The sequence below is a fragment of the Phalacrocorax aristotelis genome, chromosome 7 (assembly GCF_949628215.1).
Source record: "Phalacrocorax aristotelis chromosome 7, bGulAri2.1, whole genome shotgun sequence".
Lineage (NCBI taxonomy): Eukaryota > Metazoa > Chordata > Aves > Suliformes > Phalacrocoracidae > Phalacrocorax > Phalacrocorax aristotelis.
In genome coordinates this window covers 15,198,811-15,220,187 of record NC_134282.1, presented here as the reverse complement: position 1 = coordinate 15,220,187, position 21,377 = coordinate 15,198,811, and the positions used below count along the sequence as shown (strand labels likewise).

The following is a 21,377-nucleotide window of genomic DNA, read 5'->3' as shown; positions in this document are numbered from 1 at the left end:
TTACAACCCATTTTGTATGCTGGCCCGTTTATTTTCATCACTCGGTAGAGAGAAGACATGGGATAATCACAGTGATAAGCTACTTGGGGCACCACATTCAACTGCCCAACAGATACACATTAACTACTCTTTAATCATGATAAGAGGAGCATGAAACCTCTTATCGCACAGGACTTCAGTTGTGCCGCAGAAAAACAGCTGAGTGTGTTTTACATCTGCAGCTTTTTCTTGTACGAAAGGTTAAAGGCAAAGCTAGAAAAATGAACCTATTGGTACACGCTCACTGAACGCTTTGAAGGCAAGATAGGGCAGTAAAGCTTTTATTGCTAAGAAAAACCAATGGGAGCCTTTAAAGCTCACCTAGCATTCAGTTTTTGTTTGTAAGTAACCCAATTTAAAGCAGCTTTTCAGTCTTTAAAACCCTCTCGCCTTTCTGGAATGCTTCAAAAGGAAGATGACCTGAGGACGGCGTCTGCGGTCCAGAGGGACCAGACGGATGCTCTGCATGAGATGCAGAAACGGGCCACCGACAAATGCCAAAACGAGGCCCAGCTGCCCGGCTGTGGCCTCCTGCTGGTCATCAGACAAGGCAAGGCTGCACAGCACCCATGGAGCCAGCACCCTGCCATGTGCAGAAGCAGTGGTTGCCTGAAGGCCCTCAGCTGTCCCCATGCCGTGGAGGCTGTGGCACAGACGGGCACCATGGACTTGCCCCAAGCAGAGCCAGGTGAGAGCCGGGAGCTGGTGACTGTGAATGTCCTGCTCCCACTACCGGACTGCACTTTCTCCTGGAGGGCTGAGGCTACAGGTAGTGGGATACTGAACGCTCTTAGGATCTGCAGGGATCCCCCTTGGCATGCAGCTTGGATGAGGGCTGGCCACCCTTCCCGAGGGACTGCTGGTTCAGCTGCTATGGCTTTGCAGGGCTTGCTGCAGTCAGAGCTGCTCCCAGGGGCAGCGGGTGCCCTAGTCTTCAGGGATTGGAGTGTTGCAGTTTCCGTGGTAAATTCTGACCTCACCCTCACACTGGAAGTACTGGTCAAACACGTCACTGTATCCATGGTCTCTCCACCACGTGCAAAGCTGCCGGTTCCATGTGCAGTCAAGCACATGGAAGAGCTCTGGGTGCTCCATCCCCACCATGGTGAAGAAATCCTGGTCCCCGAGATGGCCCTTGAAGTGGTACTTCTCTGTCAGCTTCTGCACCATGGCAGGTTCCAGCAGCTGGTTGTAGAGCTTGGACTGCCTCATGGCTTCCAGGTTCAGGAGCAGGACGCCACTGTTGAAGCCGGGCAGCCCGTCAGGAGGGGGGTCCCCCACTTTGGTTTGGGGGTTCTCGCGGCGATACTGCCAGAACGTGTGCCTGTGAAGAGAGGAAAAACAGGAACAGGGGAGTCAGGGAGCGCAGCCCAAAGAGCAGCCACCTTAAGTCTGGGCAGGTCTGGACCACAGCACAGGATCTACCACATCCCAAGGGATCTTGCAGTGCTTGTCTTCTGCTGGCTGGAGGCACCCAGCCTCCCAGAGCATCCCGGTGCTTCATGGGATGTGTCTCCATCCCCCTGCACAGGATATTGCTCAGACCTCAAAACACCCTTCTTGCTTTCTCCTAAAGCCCCTTTTGTTTCTACCAGCATCGCGCTGGTGAGCCAACAGGACAGAGGATCGCATGACTGCTCACATGGCTGCAAATGTGAAATGTTTTGTCTCACATGGGGAGACGAAACCACATCCCCAGTGCCTAGGGCGAACCACCAGAAGTGCCCCCACGGCTGGTACATGCCAGGAAAATGTCCTGCAGTTAATGGGATCTCAGCAACAGAGCTCAGAGCATCATTCTTCTTATTATCATTTCATTATGGGGAAGCTTTGGATCAAAGATGGGCTCCAGTTTGAGACTGTGCAAAAAGAAGGCTTGAAATAAATTTGAGTTGCAAAAATATTTCTTCAAAATAAAAATAAAAAAAATAAATTCAATGGCAACACCTCATTAGCTAAATAAGCACTGCCTTCAGCATTTGCAGCCCTAGGAAGGCTCAGCTGTAGCAGCTCTGTCAGATGCAATCCTCACTAGCTATTTTCCAAATGCCAAGGAAAAGAGAGGGGTGAAAGTCACAACGCTAACTCCAGAGGGTGATTCAAATGGGAAAAATTTAGACTGCCTAAGCAAGCAGCCCAAAAATGTGTTTGGCTCTTTCCTCAGCCCTGGGGCGGTGAGCACACCCCACCGTACACACACCAGCTGTTCCCATTTGCAGGAATTGCATTCATCCCATGCTACTACCCAAGCAGCTGGGGTTGAATGTGCCCCCCAAAATCGCTCCCATTCAGACTGAAAGTCTTCTGCCCCCAAGCAGCATCCTCTGCTACAAAGCCAGGGAGCTGAGGGCTGGCCAAGCCTACGGTTCCAGAGAAGGGCAGGGACCCACAGGCCCCACCCCACTGTCTGACAGCCATGGGGTGCCAGCACTGCGCTCTCCTTCCAGCCCTAACACTTAAGGCAAAGCTACAGCAGGTTTTTTTGCACCTCGCTGTGAAGATGCTGGGAGAAACACTGTTAGAAAGAATAAGCCAAGCCTGCCACTGGTTCCTCTCTGAATCTGTCAGACACTGACCAAAGTCTCTGTGCACCTCCAGGAAACAAGAATTTGTTGGTAGATGCTGTGGATTTAGCAACCAAAGGTTTAAAGTGGACCCATGCTTGGAAGCTGAAGCTGGGCTAATTCAGACGCATGAAGACACAAGGACATCAGACCTTGGGACAACTCCAGTGTCACAGTGGGTTCTCCCCCACTGCAAACACTTAAGTTGAAATTTATCTTGTAAGAAGCTGTGTTCAGCTCTAACAAGCACTAGCTCAGAGAATCCTACAGCTTGTGCAGGGATCAGACTATTAAATCCACCTGTCCTCTGAATCCCCTGGATCCTAAGAAGAGCCAGGACAGCACAGGACTGTGAGAAGCCTTGCCCAGTAAAGACTGGCCAAGGCAAGAGCTGGGATTCAGCAGGCACCACAGAATTATCCCAGCAGAAAATGTGGATCTATTAATAATGTCAACTGTGAGCACCCTTTTCTTCCCCTGATCTGGAGAACCACGACCATCACACAGCATCACTTCCTTACAACTCTCCATTTAGATGCTTCAGATTCAAACCCCTGAAATTTCTCATTTCATTAAGGGTCTTTACACTGCTCCCTTTTGCCTGATTCAGGACAGAAAGGGTTTTTGCAAGCACCAGTTTCCCATGGAAGAAAGGCTCAGTTTTTGAGCAGGCATCTGCATGCCTCCTAGAGAAGGGGAGCGGAGGACTGGCTGCCTCATCAGAGCCCGTGGGCAGCAGTGATCATTTGATCTAAAGGGCAGGGAAGAGATAAAAGGGCTCTGCCCATGCAAAGAGCAGTTATGTCTTGGGGACAGGCACCAGGCCACCGCAAAGACAACTCATGGATGCTCATGAGAAAAGGAAGGCAAAGCACTCTCCACGCAGCATTACTTCAACCTGCAAAGACAGGAACCAGCCCTGTACCGATCAGGCTCCCAAGGTGCTCAGGTCCAGGATCTGAGCAGAGACTGTATCAAGCCCACCACCGCATACTCTGCTCTCTCTGCTTCTCTCTAGCAGTGCCAGGAAAGCCATCCCCATGCCCTAAAAATTATGCTGGAAGCTGGCAGGAGGGAGAGGGGTAACAGTGCTACAGAGGGAGGCACCCTTCCAGCTCCACAGCAGCAGAGCCGACTCCTTTCACCTTCTTACCTCCAAAAACACGCTGCCCAAGCCAAGGGATGAGATTACAGCCCCTGCAAGCAGCTAGAATAGGAAAAATGCAAGTGCCCAAGCCCTTGGCATCACCAGACCATGGAGGGGTGAAAGCAGATCTGTATCAAATGACTCAATTTTTCAGCAATGCCGTTGCCCAGTGGATTACTTGGTGACTGCTGATAACAAGAAGGGAGCAACGTGCCCTCTTCTGCAGGGAGAGGAGACAGACCGACAAGCAGCAATTGTTCAGCCCTTCCTCCTGGCGCTCGCGTAACAGGGCCATCCTCCCCCGGCTGCGCACAGGGACCACAGAGGAGCGGGGCTGGGGGGGGAGGCCAGGGCCATCCCTGGGGAGCGATGCTGGGGCGAGATCCAGGATGCGACGAGCTGCAGGCGGCTCCACAGTGCTGACAGCTTGGGAACCTGCTCACAGCACCACACCACAGCCTTTTCCAGTGCTGGGCTTGGGCCAACCAAGGGAAAGGTATCCTGGCAGAGCTGCCGGCAGCATCTGTTTAGCCTGGATTTTGTTCGGCTTTTGTCTTTCTAACGAAGGGACTTGGCACTGTCCTTCTGCAGGGGCCAGGACAGAGAAGAAAGGCACCTCCACCCAGCTGGAAGTGGAAGGAACGGTGGGTTCAAGAGCATCACTTTCTTTGGAGGAGATGGGGCCAGGGAAGCACAGCAACCAGCCAAACAGCTAACCCAGCCTGTGCCCCATGCCGCTCTGTCCTCCCTGACATCACCCCTTGGCACTCACCTCAGATTCTGGCAGAACATGGGGGGAAAATCCCAGGGGCTTGATGAGTGTGCTGCCATGTTGCAGGGAGGGGGTGCTGGGGGTGCACCCCTTCTTCCCCCTCCCCAACACAACCATTAAGGAACCAAACCCCAGTTAGATGCAATGGAAACATCTCCCTGCCCCAAGCTGTTGGAGCAGCCAGAATCTCCCTTGGGACAGGCGGTTCAGGCAGGGCAGCGTGCCACCAGCCTTGGCTCCGGGGTGCCCCCCTCCCCACACCCCGGCAGCAAAAGCCAGGGAGGGAAGGCAGCTCAGAGATCCCGGCGACGGGATACAACAAGGCAGGAAGCTGCTGGCTGGGAGGAGGGGAGGAGAAAGGAAGAGAAGGCATTTCAGGCTTTTGTTAACCGCCCTGGCCCCTCTAGACAGGAGGGGAAAGAGATGACCCTGGGCCTCCGACCCCGTAGCAGGGTGCAGAGCTGTGCGGGGCCGCTGCTGCAAGCGCCCGCCTGCAGCCCTGATGGGCTTTGCTTTGAGGAGCTGTTTATAAACAGAGCTGGCGTGTGCTAGGAAACATCTGGAGAAGAGCATTTCCAAGCATTCAAATGCCGGGCCCAGGCAGCCCAGATAAAAAATCCCTGCTTCCACCAGGACTTCCCTTGCTGGCCCAGCGCAGGGCGCTCCAGCCGCACCTCCACTGCCTGCAGCCCGGCAGTCACGGGCCCTGGCTTGCAAAGCTGCCATCCAGTGCTTTAAAATGCCTCACTGGGAATAGCTGCCAGAGGGGGAAGAGGCTGCTCCACCTATCAGCTGCATTCTGCAGGTCCCTCTCCTGCTTTCATGCACAGAAAGGGACAAACACTGGGTGGGGGGAAGACTTTGTCCAAACCCATGAACTTCTACTCGTTTACTTCAGCTCTGGGTTATGGGACAACCTCATGGGATGAGCTGGAAACTGCTGGTAAAGCAGCACGGTGCCCTTGCTGGAAGGAAAGGCAGGGTGGAGGAGTTACTGCCAGCTGGGTGACTAACAGCAAGCCCAAAGCACTGGCCCCATAGGCAGCAGACTGGGCTTGTGTGCCTGTACCCACCTGAGATGTTTAAGAGGCTGCAACCCTGCCACACCAGCTGCACAGCCGCCACTGGCATTGCTGATAAGGACGTGGATCCTCCCCATGCGGCTGCCTCTCCAGAAACGCGGACAGCCTGCAGGATCCCCCCAGGCAGCTGGGGAATTAAGGACCCAGGTCAAAAAGACATGAAGCGAAACCAGATGCCAGGCTAGCCCCAGGGCAGCTGCAGTCAGAGGATGCTTCTGGAAGGCTGCAGGGTCTCTGAACACTGCTGTGCACTGCGTGAGCCTGAGCAGCGTGGTACCAATGGAGGAAGGCTGCACCTCACCAAAGGGGGAAGCGAAGCCAACAGCCATGGGATAAAGCCACAAAAATAAGCGGTGTGCAAGATTCTGGATGTAATAAACATCCCTGGACCAGGAAACTCTTTGCTGGAGCTCACTGGCTTGCTCCCACCTCTTGCCAGCGCTGGCAGAGTTTGGACGAGCTGCCTGAGAGATCAGGATGGGCAGCAGCAGAGGGCCAGCACCTTGAGGACACACTTTGTCAACCAAGCCTCTCTCATGGGGGTCTGGGGGACCCTGAGCCCCATCCAGCCAGGCACGGAGCTCCTGGTGCAGAAGGGAAGTACGGGCTGCTGGCCGTCCCTCTGTGCGCCACTCTGACAGCAGCCCTGCCAGCCCAAACACCAACTAAAACAACAAGTGCACGCTCTTATTACCTCTAAATATGCTTTTCCGTTCCTGAGCCAGAAAACAGATGGCTGGTGGCGTTATCCCCAGCTGCAACTGCTGGCAAACGCTGCTGTTCCTGTGCAATAAGCCATGAGGTGCAAGCACGCCGTGCACCTCCTGTCCATGCCACCGCCAGTGCTCCCTGCAGGAGGATGCGGTGCATGGCTGCGGTCCCACCAAACAATCCCCATGTGAGCTGCCCACCTGCTCGTGCCCAGTATCTGCAGGGCCCCAGTGAGCCAGCTTAAAAGTAACCTGGCTCCCACAGCAGCCTGGAGGATCCCTGACAGCGGCTTTCGTCCTGCCCAGAGGAGAGGGTGTGGGCGGCAGAGAGGGAAGAGTGACAGCATCATCCATCTAGGGAATGATAGTGGCTTTCCCCCCATAACCCTCAGCAAGAAGTAAGAGCACAGCCAAGACACCTCCCTGCACCTTTCTCCTCCTCCTGGCTAAACCCCACTGTGGCAGGCAGCTGCCAGCCCTTTACCATCACTCTGTTTGACCAAGATTAACCCTCAGAAAAAGGCCGCCTCCTTCCAGCTCCCCCCACCCCTCCCAAAAGGCACTGCTTCAGTGAAGATGGGCCCTTCCAAGTTTCTGCTGCAGCTGCAGCAGGAGGAGGGCAGCTGCCTCAGGGGCTGCACCCAGAGCAGCACCCGACCCATGCTCCCCCTTCCCGCCCCAGCGCTGCCAGACCTCAGCTGGGTGAGCTCAGCCCTACTGCAGAAGGAGGCTTTGCAACAAAGTGGCCCTTGTTGCTAGCTGCTTATGTCCCATGTGCAAACACTAAACCCCTTAGGGAGCTGGGTGGCAGGTTCAGTACCAGCCTGGCCCAGAGCGCCTTAGCTGAGACTGAGCAGCTTGTGTAACCCAGGAAATCCCGGCTCTGTACTTCTCAGGAGCACCATGCCCTCAGTGATGTGCAATGGCATCACCAACACAGCGGTTCCGCTGACTGTGGGGGGAAAATGTCACCCTGGGGCAAAGCAACCCCAGTGCCCAGCCTGGGACAAACAGTAGGATGCACTGGTGTGCACACCACAACTGTCTTACCCTCCTCCAATGGGCTCAGAGCAAGGGTCCAGCTCAGGCAGGACCACCTCCAGCCCTCGCATGGAAAATGCTGGTGAACCGACGGACTGAGCTCTTCAGTGAAGACATCAGTAATTCCTTAATAAAATTCTCACATAATGCACAAATTATGTCTGTACAGCACTGGTCTCTACTAGAGCATGGTCTGCATGCCAAACTTTTAAAAGGCCTGTATTTGGAGAGGCAAATTGATTCTCGATGATTACACTTCTGCATGGACTTAGCAGTCCAAAAATGTGCACACACAAATAGATGATTAGTAGCAACTTGTGAACGTAGGTTGCAAGCAAAACCTTTTCTTGGGACACAGATTTTCAAGGCCAGCCCCCCATACCACCTAAAATTTTCACACTCCATGCTGGTGCTAAAATCGCCCTCTGAATAGAGATGGGACCATAAATCTCTCTGTCTGGGTCCCATCGGTTTCCTTCCCGCTATAGATCAAACATCCATGGTGCAAGCGTCGGCAGAGGGATCAGCTGCGTGTGTCAGACCATTTGCTCATTCAGCGCCGGGGAAGGACGATGGGCAGCCCGTTCACAGGGGAACTCAAACACTGCGGGTCTAATTATTGCCAAAATGGCCAATTTCTGTAACTGTGAGCAGGCACTGCTCTGGCAGCACTCTCCTGTCTGCCTGCCTGGCTCAGAGGCATGGGCAGCCTCCCCCAGGCCACCCTTGCCCACCAACAGGGGTCTTAGGACCAGGGCAGATGTTCTCACTTCAGAGATGCTCACCTGCTGCTCTAGGGAGGAGAAAACAAAGGTCTCCATCCATGTCCAGGAGTCCCAGCTGTGGGACACTGCGCTGCTGTGGGGGAGTCCTGACATGAAGGGGAGCTGCCCCTGAGCTTCCGAGAGCAGGAGGGTGTTGCAGGAGCCCTTCCAGAGGATTGCCAGGAGCTTCCCCATGTGGCCCCAGCACAGCACCACACCGCTCCAGAAAGCATCCCAGCTATGCAGCAAAGCCTCTTGATCTCCTGCTGCTTGTTTGTTTGTTTGATGATGTCCTGGTGCAGGTACTCCAGCAACCCCCACGGTGTGCTTCCCAGAATGGGGAAATGGACCCAGAAACCCTGCTCACACCAGTTCTGCTAACACCCCTTTGCACAAGGCAGAGGAACTGATTTGCCCTCTGCAACCTCTCCACTGGACAGAAGGATGCTTTCCAACTCCAGCTACTGGAGAGGACAGCTGGGACAGCCCCACTAGCTGGAAAACCACAGGGTCCTCCAAAAAAGTCAGCTGTGTGGGTCTGCAAAGTGAAGCATCAGAGAGGAAAAGGCCAAAGAGACTGCTGGTGCAGACCCTGCAAGAAGCTGTGCTCTTGGCAGCAGCTCACAGAGCTGGCGGCACAGTGCCATGGAAAAGGCAATGTAAATCCACCAGGGCAAACTGTGCCACAATTCTCCACATGCCTGAACAAGCAGGACTTTCCTGTCTGCCCAGAAACACCAATTTCCTGCAGAAATCTGAGTTTGCCCCTTTTCCAAGACCCGTGGGGAGAGATGGCCACGCTGGGAATTCACACCATGCAAACTGCCCTGTAATCTCACCACTACAGAGTCTTTCTTCAAAGTCTCGTGACAGCACAGCAGCTCTGGAAGATGCCACTGGTGTGGCACCTACCTCTAGACACTGAAACTGAGATGGTCAGGAGCTGAAACTGAGAATCATAGAATAGAATCATATAATTATTAAGGTTGGAAAAGACCTCTAGGATCATCAAGTCCAACCATCAACCCAACACTACTACGCTTTCTACATCTTCCTAAAGTTCAGGAGCTGTAGACAAGTGCAGGTACAGTAACTGATACATGCTCACCTGACACACATCCTGGACTTGTGTGCTATGACCAACAAAAAAACGGTTAGCAAAGTCACAGCAAACTTCCCAGGCAGCCCTTGCCAACGAGGACCACCACCCACGCATGCTCTCTGCAGGACAGCAAAGTTGTCGGAGGGAAAGCTTGAACCCATGCTTGGAGAGTCCTGACTGCCTGACCCAAACATACACAAGTGTCTTTGTTGTTGGAAAAAATAATGTTTGGAATGTCCAATATCTCAAAAAGGACAGTTAATAGTATTAATATTATTAATAGTATCCATGCTACTAGATGCACACTTGTGGTTGTCAGGTCTTGTCAAATTTATTCATTGTGTTTAAATGACGTTTCAGGTTTGGCTGGTAATGGGAATAAGTGCAACGGGTCCTACGTATTAATGATGTGCACAGATGTAAACAACAAAACCATTTACCTTCTTGAATAATTTTTTATCAGAAAGTAATGCTGAATTCCTGAAATCAGTTCTGCTGCCAGTTCCTTGCCGGTTCTGCTTGTTTTGGCTGCTTCTTGACAGCCATTGCCAAAGAATTCCTAGAATCGTTCCCCGCCGCACATCAAGCAGCAGCACTTGCAACAAACGAAGTCAAAGCCTCAAAATGGTTTAAAATCCAAAGTGTGCAGAGTCCATCTTGCAGGACTGTGAGCAGGCAGCAGCAGTGTCACCATACCTGGCAGGGCACAAGCAAGGCAAATTCTCCTGCCTTCGCTGACTGAGGGGCTTGGGAAGCAGAGAGCCCGTCATGGCAGGCAGCTCCCGCTCCCCCAGGGCAAAAGCACTTGGAAAAGAGCAAAGTCTCCAAATCAGGGCAACCTGCCTGCATGAAGAGCCCAGGAAAACAGGCAAACTCAGGCAGGAGGACCTACCTGCTGGGCATGGTCATCTCTAACTCTGGAAAGCCCACCTGCACTGCTCTATCTTACAACCACCACCACTGCCTCAGCTGATACCCAAGGAATCCAGCTGCTCCTCCTTGCTCGCAGCTGTCAGCAGTTCTGTGGGAGTTTTTTATATCCCAAGTGAAGGTACAGGACGTACCGTCTCAGCCCAGATGCGCTGACAGCCTGGCCTGACTGTGGACTCAGCATTAGCCTGCTCACAGCCCGGGATAACTCCATTCCTATTCCAAACATCTGACAAACTGACTTAGTGCTGTGGCTGCTGAGCTCCCAGCAAACATCAAGCACTGCAAATGCCGTGCCTCCAGGTCTGGAGGCTGCACAGGCTTGGTTCCATTCATTAATGGGCTTTTCAGGGTTATTTTACCAGCTCTCAAACAAAACCCATCTGATGAAGCACACAGCACAACTACAGCAGCTCCCACATGATCTCAAGCAGGAACCAAGCTTTTGCTTTCCACAAAATAATGTCCCATTCAAGCTCTCCCTAGGTTTCAGGCAGCAGCAAAGGCGAACGGCCTTGCAGCCATGCAAGTGCCAGTCCTTCACAGTCTGTAGCTGTCCCTTTGACGTAGATATCCTTTCCTGCAGGACAAACGTTTTATCATTTCCAGCACTGTGGATTCCCAGGATGCCTCCAGCTTTTATTAGCTTCTTGTCCTGGGGTACAGCAGTGAAGATCTCACCCAATGACAGGAATGGAGGCAGCAGCCACCCTTCCAGCCCCAGCTACATGCACCCTAGGACCTGAGAAGGTCTGGGACCTCTCCTGAGGTCCACCATCACAGGCAACTAGCAGGTACCTTGTTCCCAGCTGGAGAAAGAGGGTAAAAGCACCTGTGGGTTAGGTCCTCCCCAATGAGACCTCCAAGGCAAGTGACGTGCGGGCAGCACTCAGGGCCCCAGGCAGTGCTGGCACTGGTGGGCACCCAGAGCCCACCACAACACAGCAGCACCATTAACAGCACCAGCACCATGTATGAAGCGAAAAGGTAGGAATGGTTGTGGGGATGGGAGTGGGGAGCACAGTGCAGTGCACTGGTCCAGGGTCAGCCTGAGGCTGCTGAGAGCAGCTGTGCATCAATTCTGCTGTCCTCTCACACGCTACCAGCATGACCAGAGGGAGCTATAACCAGGAAACTGAGTAAGAATACAGTTTAACTCTGCCTTCAGTAATCAGGCTGTTTTCAGGACATTTCTGGGAGTGCCACAGTGTTCCCTCACTCTGTTCATCTCAGCTGTGGGGCTGCTTTGAAATGGGGAGGCTTCTCCCTTTGGCACCTGGCAGTTGAGCTCCTGTGCCCAGGGACAGGCGCTGAGCCAAGCCAGGCTGGCAAGGAAGCCCCCAGGGAGGTCTAGGCTGCAGCAGCATCTGTACAAGGACCTCCCCTGTGCCCTGATGCACCTGGGGGTGCCCCAGGCATAGCCTCTGCTGCTCATGCCTGGTCAGGAGGCTGATCCACAGCAAGCTGTGCTTCACTTGGCCATCACTCAGCCTCACCACAGCCAGGACCACATCTAAGCCGCTCCCCAGGCCAGGCATACAGCTTGCACACACCCTGAGGACAGTGACCTGCCAGCTCACCTGGTAACCAGCTTGCAGGCTGCATCTGCAACACTCGCCTGCATGCTTCTCAGGCTTCTCAGCAGGGCTAAGAGCACAGGAAGGCCTGGACTTCTCAATTTGGCCAGGATCTGGCATGAAAGGCCCAGTGCAACATAGATATTTATATAGGGCATTATCACTCGCCCCCTGTAGCCTGGTGAATGGGACACTGCCAGGACACCTGAGTAGCTGAAATGCTGCAGGGGACAACAGGATTTTTAATTAAGATTATGACTCTGTAGAAGCACTTCCTTGCCTTTTGGACCAGGCAAACTTCAGATGCAGATTTTAATCTTTCCATCAAAATTATTCTCACTGAAGCAGGAGGTCCTGGTCTTGGCTGCTGTGTGTATCCTGTGCAGGCAGACACATGAGCAGGCATATGTCAGTGCTGAGAAGAAGCTCTGCCTGCAGGCCAGCATGCAAATGTCAGCCTGGCAGGAGGCATCCAGTACTGCCATGGAAAGCCCACAAGATCTAAGAGCCTAATGCATAGTATTGAATGTTCCCAACAGCCCTGGCAGCGGGGCAGCTCCTTGCAGGACAAAGCTCTGCCTGCCACCACATCCACAGAGGTGTTGATCATACCTCGTGTCACACATCAGATCCAAAAGCCACAGGAAGGACAACACGTCTGACCCACGGACAGAGTGCAACTTCCTTGGCTGCAGTTGGACAAAACCAAACCTGATGCCGATGGCCTCACACCTCAGACTGACTCCTGCACCTGACATGGGCTCCTGCAACCTCCCCCCTCCACACCCAGGACCTCCTGCCAGGCACTGCCCTGCAGGGCACAGTGCGGAGGCAGATCTGAAGGGCAATCTGCGTACAGCTTCAGCGGGGTGACTGCTCTCCGCAGGCCACTCCAACCCACCCTGAGTGACCCCAAAGGACAGCCCCAGGCTGTGCAACAGTTAAAGACCAGCGTTTGCCTTGTAGGAGGACCAGGAGATCCTGTTGCTCAGAAAAATGCATTTGTCCAAGACAAACAGCAGCCGGGCATTGTTTCAGCCTGAGTCAAACAAGTGGAAACGCTCCCATACCATCCTGTTTTGCTGTCTGGAGGTTTCCCCCTACCTTCAGGATGTGCAAGCAGGCTCCAGGACGTTTCCTATTTGCTGTTCTCTTACTCCTCTGTTTCCCGCAAGTGTCTGTACCCAGTGCACAGTGCACTCAGTGCACCAGCCGAGCGCTATGCAGCCCCGGCCCGTGCCTGGAAAGCCCAGCCGACAGCCAACACGCAGCCGGTAGGAACATCATCGCTTCCCAGAAAACAGTGCATCATTTACAAAATAGGCCAGTCTGCACCCACTTACCTCCTCTGATGGGCCAAGTAGGTAACAAGGGTCCAACACTGCCAAGTGGATTGATTTCCATCCATCTTCCCCATTGCTACTGAGAGGAGAAGATGGCACCCAGACCTTTCCCAGCCACTCGCCTACCCTGCTCTAAGTGTACCAGTCCACAACAATCTGAGCAAGCTCAGGAAAGCTTTGCTGGCTCACCTCTGACATTTTGCCCCATTCTGGCTACCCTGCTTTTAAGGCCTTGGTGCTGAATGTGTGCCAGTGCAGCCATGGTTCACACCGACACAACCACTAGGCAAGGGTGCACCCACACTGCTGCAGAGTCACAGGCACAGCCCCAGGCATCGTGTCCTGCCTGGAAAACACCTTCTGGGCTGCTGTGGGAGCAGGTACCAGGACGGTGGCATCTTCTTCAGCTGCAAATCCAACCACATCACCTTGCTGCCCTTGCTGGGAATGCTTTGAGTGTAAAGAAGCAATGCTGGGATAAATCCCCCTGGGCAGCATTGGTGCTGCAGAGAGCTGCATGAAGGGGGGAGGAAAACACAAGTGGAAAATTGAGAGATCCCACTAGCACCCCCCACAGTCTGGTAACCCTCCTTCATCCCCACAACCACTTTCCAAACTGATGCTTCAAGCCTGCGCACGTGGTAAATCACACGGCCAGAGCTGGCACCTCTTATATCACATCTACAACACATTTTTATCTTGCTAAAAGTATAAAAATAGCAAAGTTTTTTTTTTTTTTTTTTTACAAAGACACTTGTGCTTTGCTTTGTCAGCTTGTGTTTTCATCTGGAAACCGTTTTAGCAGCAAGGTGTTAGCCCCATGGGGCGGAGGGCTTGGTGGGGGGGGCAGGCTGGCGTTTGCACAGCTCGCCTCATGCCGTGTGATCTGGTGACAAGGATCAGGAACTTGTTTTCACATGAAGATCAAAACAGCACAAGAAGAAAAGGACAACATAGCCCAAAGTGACCCAGAACGTCAAAACTGCAACAACAGAAAGTTCAGCCCAAAAATGCAGCCTATGAGGACTGTTATTGCTTGGTTTGTTTGTCCCCACCGTGGGCGGCAGGAATGGGGAGAGCACGGCTGTAGCTCGGGTCAGATATTCAGTGCTCAGTCCTGCAGTCCCATGCCTTGTCTCTTGCCGTGCCGGAGATCTCTCCCTCCAGTGGAGCACCCCAAAGCTTAAATCAGTCCCCTCCAGGCATGCCCAGTCCCACAAACCACATCCAGGCAGCAGAACACCATCCCTGCTCCCCTAGCTATGCATGGAAACAATGCAAAACCGATCCCCGCATAGACAGAAACACAGAGTGACCCCACCATGGACTAATTGCATGCAAACAAATGCTTAATTTATCCTGTTACAGGCTGCACTGCTAATGAACAGGATCTGCCCTGCTGGGCAGCGCTGACCGAGGCTAACAAACTGACACAGCCCCACGGCCACACTCGGCAGTCGCTGCTCCCTCCATCCCACTTTAAGCTCTAACAATTGGATATGATTAACTGGGGCTGTATTTACCATGCTGGACACCAAAACCCTGCCAGGACACCCAAAGCAGATACAGCAGCCCTCCGAGCTTGGTGCCACCTTATGGAGAGGAGACCTCAGCATCCACATTCCTCTGGTGCCAGCTCTCCCTGCCAAGAGCACAAGCCAGGAGGGGAGGTGACACACTTCTGCCACGGGCACAGAGATGTCTTCTTCCAGCCTGGGAACAGTGGTGACTTCCACAGTTTGAGCAAGCAGAAATGTCTCATGAGCATGCTTTCAGCAGGTTTGGGCTTCTAGGTGACTAATGACCACCAATCCCCTGCTGGTGAGCTCTTTCTGTCCACCCTCATCCCATCTGGATGCACATGCAGCAGGAACGGCTGCTCCAGATCTTTACAGCTCAGCCTTGGCACAAGAATGTTGCTGGACATGTCCTAGGAGGTTCAGTTATTGATCTCACTAATAAGGCTTCCAGTGGGGAAGGAAAAGACATACCGAGCTCTTAAGCTTTGTTATCTTTCTGCAAGAACATTTCCATTAGGATTAGAAAATCTAACCAAGCCATCTCAAATGCTCATACTCTGCTCAGCTGAGAAGCCGTTAAGGCATCCTGAGTTGATGATCTGATTTGCCCTGGACTAAGACAAAACCTGAGGTTAATTCTTGGAACAACACAGGCTAAACCAAATCACTTTAAGGACCAGCCTGGAAATACGTGTGGCCCTGAAGCCCACCAGTGGCCTGTGAGTGGGAAGAGTGGGACCACGCCTCGGTGCACGGCTCCCACTGCTAGCTGCCAGTACAGTCAGCACCGGCTGGCAGACCAAGGGTCTGAAGAGCAAGTCACCATGGGGCTATCCGCATGCTTGCAAGCCCAAGCCACCAACAGAGTTGCCCACTCAGTCTTTCCTGGGGGAATATTTCTTCAACAGAAGGTGCACCGACACTCCAGGGTCCCAGAACCTCGCTGTTGCCTAAACTCAACCCCTACATTTTGCCTACAGGAAAATGAAGCAACAACCAAATGCCACCAATCGATGGGCACTGGAAGACACATCTCTCCACTGTGTTAGTCATTTTAGGCATTTCCCAAAAGATTTCTCACATCAGCAGAGGATGGGGTTCACACTTGCTACAAGCAAGCTACTGGCTGTAGAAGGCAGACTGATCCACTTAAACCTCATGCCAGGGGGGATTCCCCAACTGCTGGGGCAGATATTTTGTGGAAAATGGGTGGAGAGCAAAGAGGAAAGCTAGACAGCAGGATGCAAAGCAACCACACTGCTCAGAGCGAGTCCTCAGGCAGTGCTGACCATACTTTCCTCTTCGTCAGACTAACACGATGCACGAGTACAGCTGAAACGCACCGGTCCCAGGTCCACCTGGACTAGGAAGACATTGTTCCTGATTGGGCAGAGCTGCAATATTCACAGCCAAAACCTCTGAGCCTTGACGTACAAACTGATGCTCCAGAATGCAATCAGAGCACCTCAGCAGGGATGGCTGGACAAATGCACCTCTAGCAAATGTGCTATAGTCTAGGTATGGATTTAGGCACTGACGACCAGGAACTTGGTTCAGGAAGCCTTGTGATGGTGTGTGAGAACAAGGAAACCACAGCAACGCTGTATGCTTTGTTCATACCTACCTACAAGTTTCAGATTAAGTCCCACTGGAGGGGTTAAAGCAGGGAGCTGCTTCCCTCTAGATTTTCTTCCAAAATCTGACCTGAATCAAGGAGAAGACATGCCAGGTACCCACTGCCCACGCCCTGCTCCCCACAGGGAGGGGGCTGTACCTGTACACTGGCTGCATTTCCCTGGCAATCCCGATGACTGCTCCCTCTGGGAAGTTGTTGAACTCATCAAACAGGTCTCGGATGTTGGTCTTGTACTTCAGGTCCAAGTCTACCTGGATGATCTGCGTTATTTCTGAAAGCACAAAGAGGAAAAATCAGCTCTACAAGACAAAATCATACCTAGCGGTTACGAATGGTGACGTGACAAATTAAATCCAACAAGGATTTGGTGCAATCAGCCTCATGGACAAGATTCAGCCAGTTCAGGCAAACGCAATCCAGCTGCAACCTCTACATAAAGCCACCAACCTTCAACTATCATGACAGCATTACCACTGTGCGTTTTAAGCACATTTTACTTTGGAAACCATTTCTGGTGATGTCCTGCTTCTATCCACTCCCTCCTTCCTTCCAGAAGAGTGGTTTTCCATATGACTGACAAAAGCAAGAGGTAGCTCCAACCCAGCATCCCCCTTTCTGGAAGTGCTTCTGCAGGAACAGCCACACAGAACCCCATGCTCACCCTATGTACTTCTGGGAAAAGCTACCAACTCCACGAGCATTTCCCAGCTCCAGCCCCCGCAGCATCCCTGGCTCAAAGCATCAGAGCAATTCCCAACACAGACAACATCAATAACACAGCCAGCCACATGACACCCTCAGTAATACCTGCACAAGCTCATTAGGTGTCAGCGGCCTGACTCCAGCTCCCCCGAGGGCAGAGATTACAGCCCTCTGCCTGCACAAAACTGCTGGCAGTCTGTGGCAGCCTGGAAAACTTTATTAGGGCCAGTGGTACTCTGTCAGAGACAAGGAGGGTTGTGCAGACATGGAAGCATCTTCCACTTGCAGTGGGAAAGTCAAGAGCAAGGAGAGGCTGGAGGCATCATTATCAAGGCCAGGCCTGAGCTCATTAACAGGGTCAGACCCCTGCCCGCATTTGTCATAGTCTCCTCTGCAGCACATGAGACCAATTGATGGAGATGTTCCTTGCGAGAGGGTGCAGGAGATGTGCCTCATCAAGACTGCTTGTCCTGGGCGATCCGGGGAGGCTGTATGGATTGCAGCAGGCCAAGTAGAATGCAGCAAATGTGAACACTACAAGAGATCGGACTGTCCCATGGGTTCCCCCAGTCCTGGGCAAAGCCATGGTCATCTTCCGGCCGCCCAAGCTCAGCCCCACTCGGGGAGCACGAGTGGAGTTGAGCCATCCCCCATGGTGTTATGTAACGTCAACGCTATTTATATGTGTTCTAAAAGCCAAGTGCAAATTGGTCGGGTTGCTTAGCTCTTGGCATTAATTGGATTAAAAAGACTATGTCAACCTGTTTTGGCCCCCACTCATCATGCACAGGTGCCTTTATAGCTTTCTACAGGCTAGATGTGCACATCACCATTGCTTTCACAACAATCAGCAAACAAGGCCCTCATCCTTCCTCCTGCCCAGTATTTGCAGGCAGGAGGATGAGCCCAGCCTGCCCTTACCCTCTGCTGCCTGCGCCCTCTGTGGCTAGGGGCAGGGCTTCCCACCAGGCTAGCATTTCTGCGGCTCTGCCCATGCTCCAGCATTCACACCACCGTGGCTCCTCACTCCCTCGCCCTGCCATGCTCGCGACAGGCTGCTGGCTATCCCCGGCCTGCTGAGAGCAGGCGGCAATCGCTCCGTTTTCAGCCCCCAAGGCCACCATTGGGACTAGAGACCTGGAGACCTGGGGACGCTGGGAGCAGCCAGGTATGGGCAGCTGTCCTCTGGCACAGGAATGCAGCTCTGCCATTTCAAATGCATTCACCACTTGGTGTTTGTGTTTCAAGCAGACACTGGGATGTACAGCAGCTCTGAATTTTTTGCAGACCCTGCACTAATCCAGGGCTCTTGTCAATTGGTCATATCTACCACACTGTCCTCATTTAAGGAGGAAAAAGCCTTGTGAGGTTAAGCAAGAAATACACTGCTTACTCGGTGAAGCATCCAAGCAGAAATATAAATCAAGGAGAAATAGTATCTAAGCTACAACCCAGGCTGTATCTCAATTTATTTTAACATCCATCACACTCTGTCTGCTAAAAGGAAAGGCCACACTCCCTTCAGCTGGCAGTACAGCAGTCCCCAGGACTACCTAGTATTTACCACCACCATAATCCTCTGTTTGCAAAGATTTAAAACCCAGGCGTAGTAATTCACTACAGGCTAAAGCAGGTCTTGACCTGAAAGCAATTTCCCTCAGCCTTCCCAACTGCCTTAGAAACCTCTAGTGCAACTCAAGCAGATGAATAGGCAGAGCAGAGGATTTCTGCAATTGGGAAGGAGACATGTATCCCAGATACCCCAAACCCCTCCAGTGGCCCACACCACAGCCGTGCAAAACCCTGAATCCTTAATGCTACTGCACTTGAGAATATCCAGACTGGTCACAAAACTCCAGGGTGAGGAGACCCAGACCTCCAGGGTGAGGGGACCTGGACCTCTCGCACAAGCTCAGCCCAAGCAAAACAGGGTGGGAGTCTGAGCCCTCCATAGCACTGCTGAGGACGGGGAGAGGGGCTGGGGTTCCCAGGAGGATCCCAGCACAGCTCACCCCAGTGCACAGCAGCCTTCCAATGCCTCATCAGGTTTCAATTAAATCAGCCGTGAGGCACGTCATCTGATTGTTCTCTAAAATTACAGTTGAGCGCTAACTGCAATTAATCACAGCAGAGAATGAAAGCTGAGCTTGGGGGAAACTCCAGTCCCAGCCCTGCCTGCCCCAGCACCAGCACCCCACACTGGTCCCACACTGTGCTGGCAGAGCCCCCCTGGAAAAATTCACTAACAAATTAGACCCAGAGAGTGCAAAGTACTTTACTTTTTTTTTTCCCCCCCTTCTTCTTCCCGAAAGCAAGCATGAACTGCAACACTGAGACAAAAATGAGCATGGGTGACATTAAGCGCTGCTTCACCAGATGCAGCTTGCATGGACAGATTAATGGCCAAGGTTATTTCTCTGCCTGTGACTGGCGAGGGGCCAGACACTAATATTTATGATGTATCATGCTCTTTCACCCTTTACCAAGCGCTTTGTCCTGGCTGCCATGTGGGGGCGGAGGAATCACGTGCTCTCTTAGGCACAAAACTGCTTGGAGGGGTCCAGCTGGAAATGTGGGAAAAGGCTGAGTGTTTTGCTCAGCAAGCAAATTTTCTGACTTTGCCATACTATATATTACCCCCTGCTCTGTTCAACTCCAGCTCTTCCAGCCATAGTGCGTAAAGGGGAGTTACACCACTCAAATAGGAGATGATCTCCATTAGCAGTGACAGCTTTACGACACAGGCTGGCCCCGTTTAATGCTCGCAATATTCTACTGCAGCCTTGTACCAGCAGCTGCAGCAGGACTGCTGACTGGGCTTGGCTCAAACCCTCCCTCTAGCCACATCCAGAGGAGGAAGACCAGCTTCAGGGATCCTACAGCAGGGTCTCCAGTGCTGGAAACCTGGAGATAAGACAGCACCAGTGCCCAAGGCACCTTGCACCAGGGCTCAACTGCTGAAGAGAGGGAGAATCGAAGTTACCCCAGAGCAGGATGCCAGACAGATGCCGGTGCAGATCCCCTCTCATGCAGGTGCTCGCTCCTTCCCTGATAGCCTCAGCCCAGCAAGGGGTTACAGGCAGGCAGATGTCACTTCCCTGTGTCCTGCCGCCCAGCACCCTCTGCCAGGACCCAGCAGAGCCATGCTGGCATGCGGGCAGGCACCATGGGTGTGTGCCAAGGGGCCCAGTGGGTTGTCCGGATGCTCTGTGCAGCACCCTGGAGCTCCTCTGGCATGCGGCAGCTTCTGCAGGAAGTCTGATGGCCCTTCCCAGGAGGCATCAACCCCACACCCTACCTATGGTACAGTGGGGAGTGGGGACAGAGCAGGATCATAGCAGGCAGCTGCATGGTGAGCCGGACCACCCCACCAACACATGGTGCTAGCCTTGGGAGCAAATTGCTCTTCTCAGAAGAGTCAGGCAGGAGCGAGAGCAGAAGCAGAGAGGCGCAGGGAGAAGCAGCATTGCTTTGGCCACCCAGCCAGGGCTCTAGGGAAGCTGCGCAGCAAGCAACCCTGCAGCAGCTGTTTACTCCTCCAGCCCTTCTTGACCCACAGCTACTGTTCAGAGCAGCCTACAGCTGGGCATCCTTGAGCCTGCCTGTAAACTAGGACTCCCTTCCCCTAGCCTGAGTTGAGGGGATGGCCTGAATGAGGTTTAAATAGTGGACTTAAAACAACAGAAAAGTGGATGGATGATGGATGGAGGGTCAGGAGAAGAGATGCAAAGACAGGCGCCTGCATGGAGCCTGGGGGAAGCTGCCAAGCACATAAGCCTGTGGGCACAACTCCCTTGGCTGCTCTGGGAATGACAGCTGCCAGCTAGAAACTTGGCAGGAGCAAAGAAAGATCCCCATCTCAGCTCTCTGTCTTTTCCTGCTCCAGTGCCTTTGTCACCAGTGAGACACTGCCTCCCTGGCACTGCAGGCAGCCAGGGCAGAGGCAGGCAGCAGCAGTGTGCACTCCCCGTGGGGCAGATGATGCTGACACCCTCCATGCACAGTCGGGGCACCCACAGGTCACCTACTAATGGCCAAAACTAGTCTCTGGAGCATGACACGTGATTTGAGAGGCTCCTATGTGAGCTACAAACCTCCTGGCTACCAGGCACCCCTGGGCACAGGTGTGGGGAGCCCAGGGTGATTCACCAACCGTGCATTGGACTCTAGTAGATAGACAAAGCAGAAAAGCAAGACCCTGCAGCCCCACAGCTTGGCCTCTGCAGGCAGCACAGGCTATTCTGCAGGCAAGCTCATTTACACTCATCCTAACAGCCTTCTCTGTACAAGGGCTGCTATCTAGCAAAACCGAGCCTAGATGGCAGGCGCAGGGCTGGGGCACGAGTGCTGTCCTTGGCTCCAAACCCTCTTCTTCCATACAAACCACACCAGATCTGGGGAACAGGGATGCCACCACCAGCAGCCACTGTCACCCTGCAGAGAGAGGA

The 21,377-nt window shown here is 53.2% G+C and overlaps 1 protein-coding gene across 1 annotated transcript in view; it reads right to left on the bottom strand.

Moving 5' to 3' along the window:
- Window positions 1-304: 304 nt before the first annotated feature.
- The window catches only part of XXYLT1 (xyloside xylosyltransferase 1), a 38,174-nt gene continuing 17,101 nt past the window's right edge, over window positions 305-21,377 (bottom strand). Inside the window, exons 3-4 of the mRNA XM_075098925.1 lie at window positions 16,366-16,498; window positions 305-1,363 (exon numbers count right to left, since the gene is read on the bottom strand). Of these exons, the coding sequence (XP_074955026.1) occupies window positions 967-1,363; window positions 16,366-16,498 (530 nt within the window). The 3' untranslated portion in view covers window positions 305-966. The remainder of the gene's footprint in view (window positions 1,364-16,365; window positions 16,499-21,377) is intronic.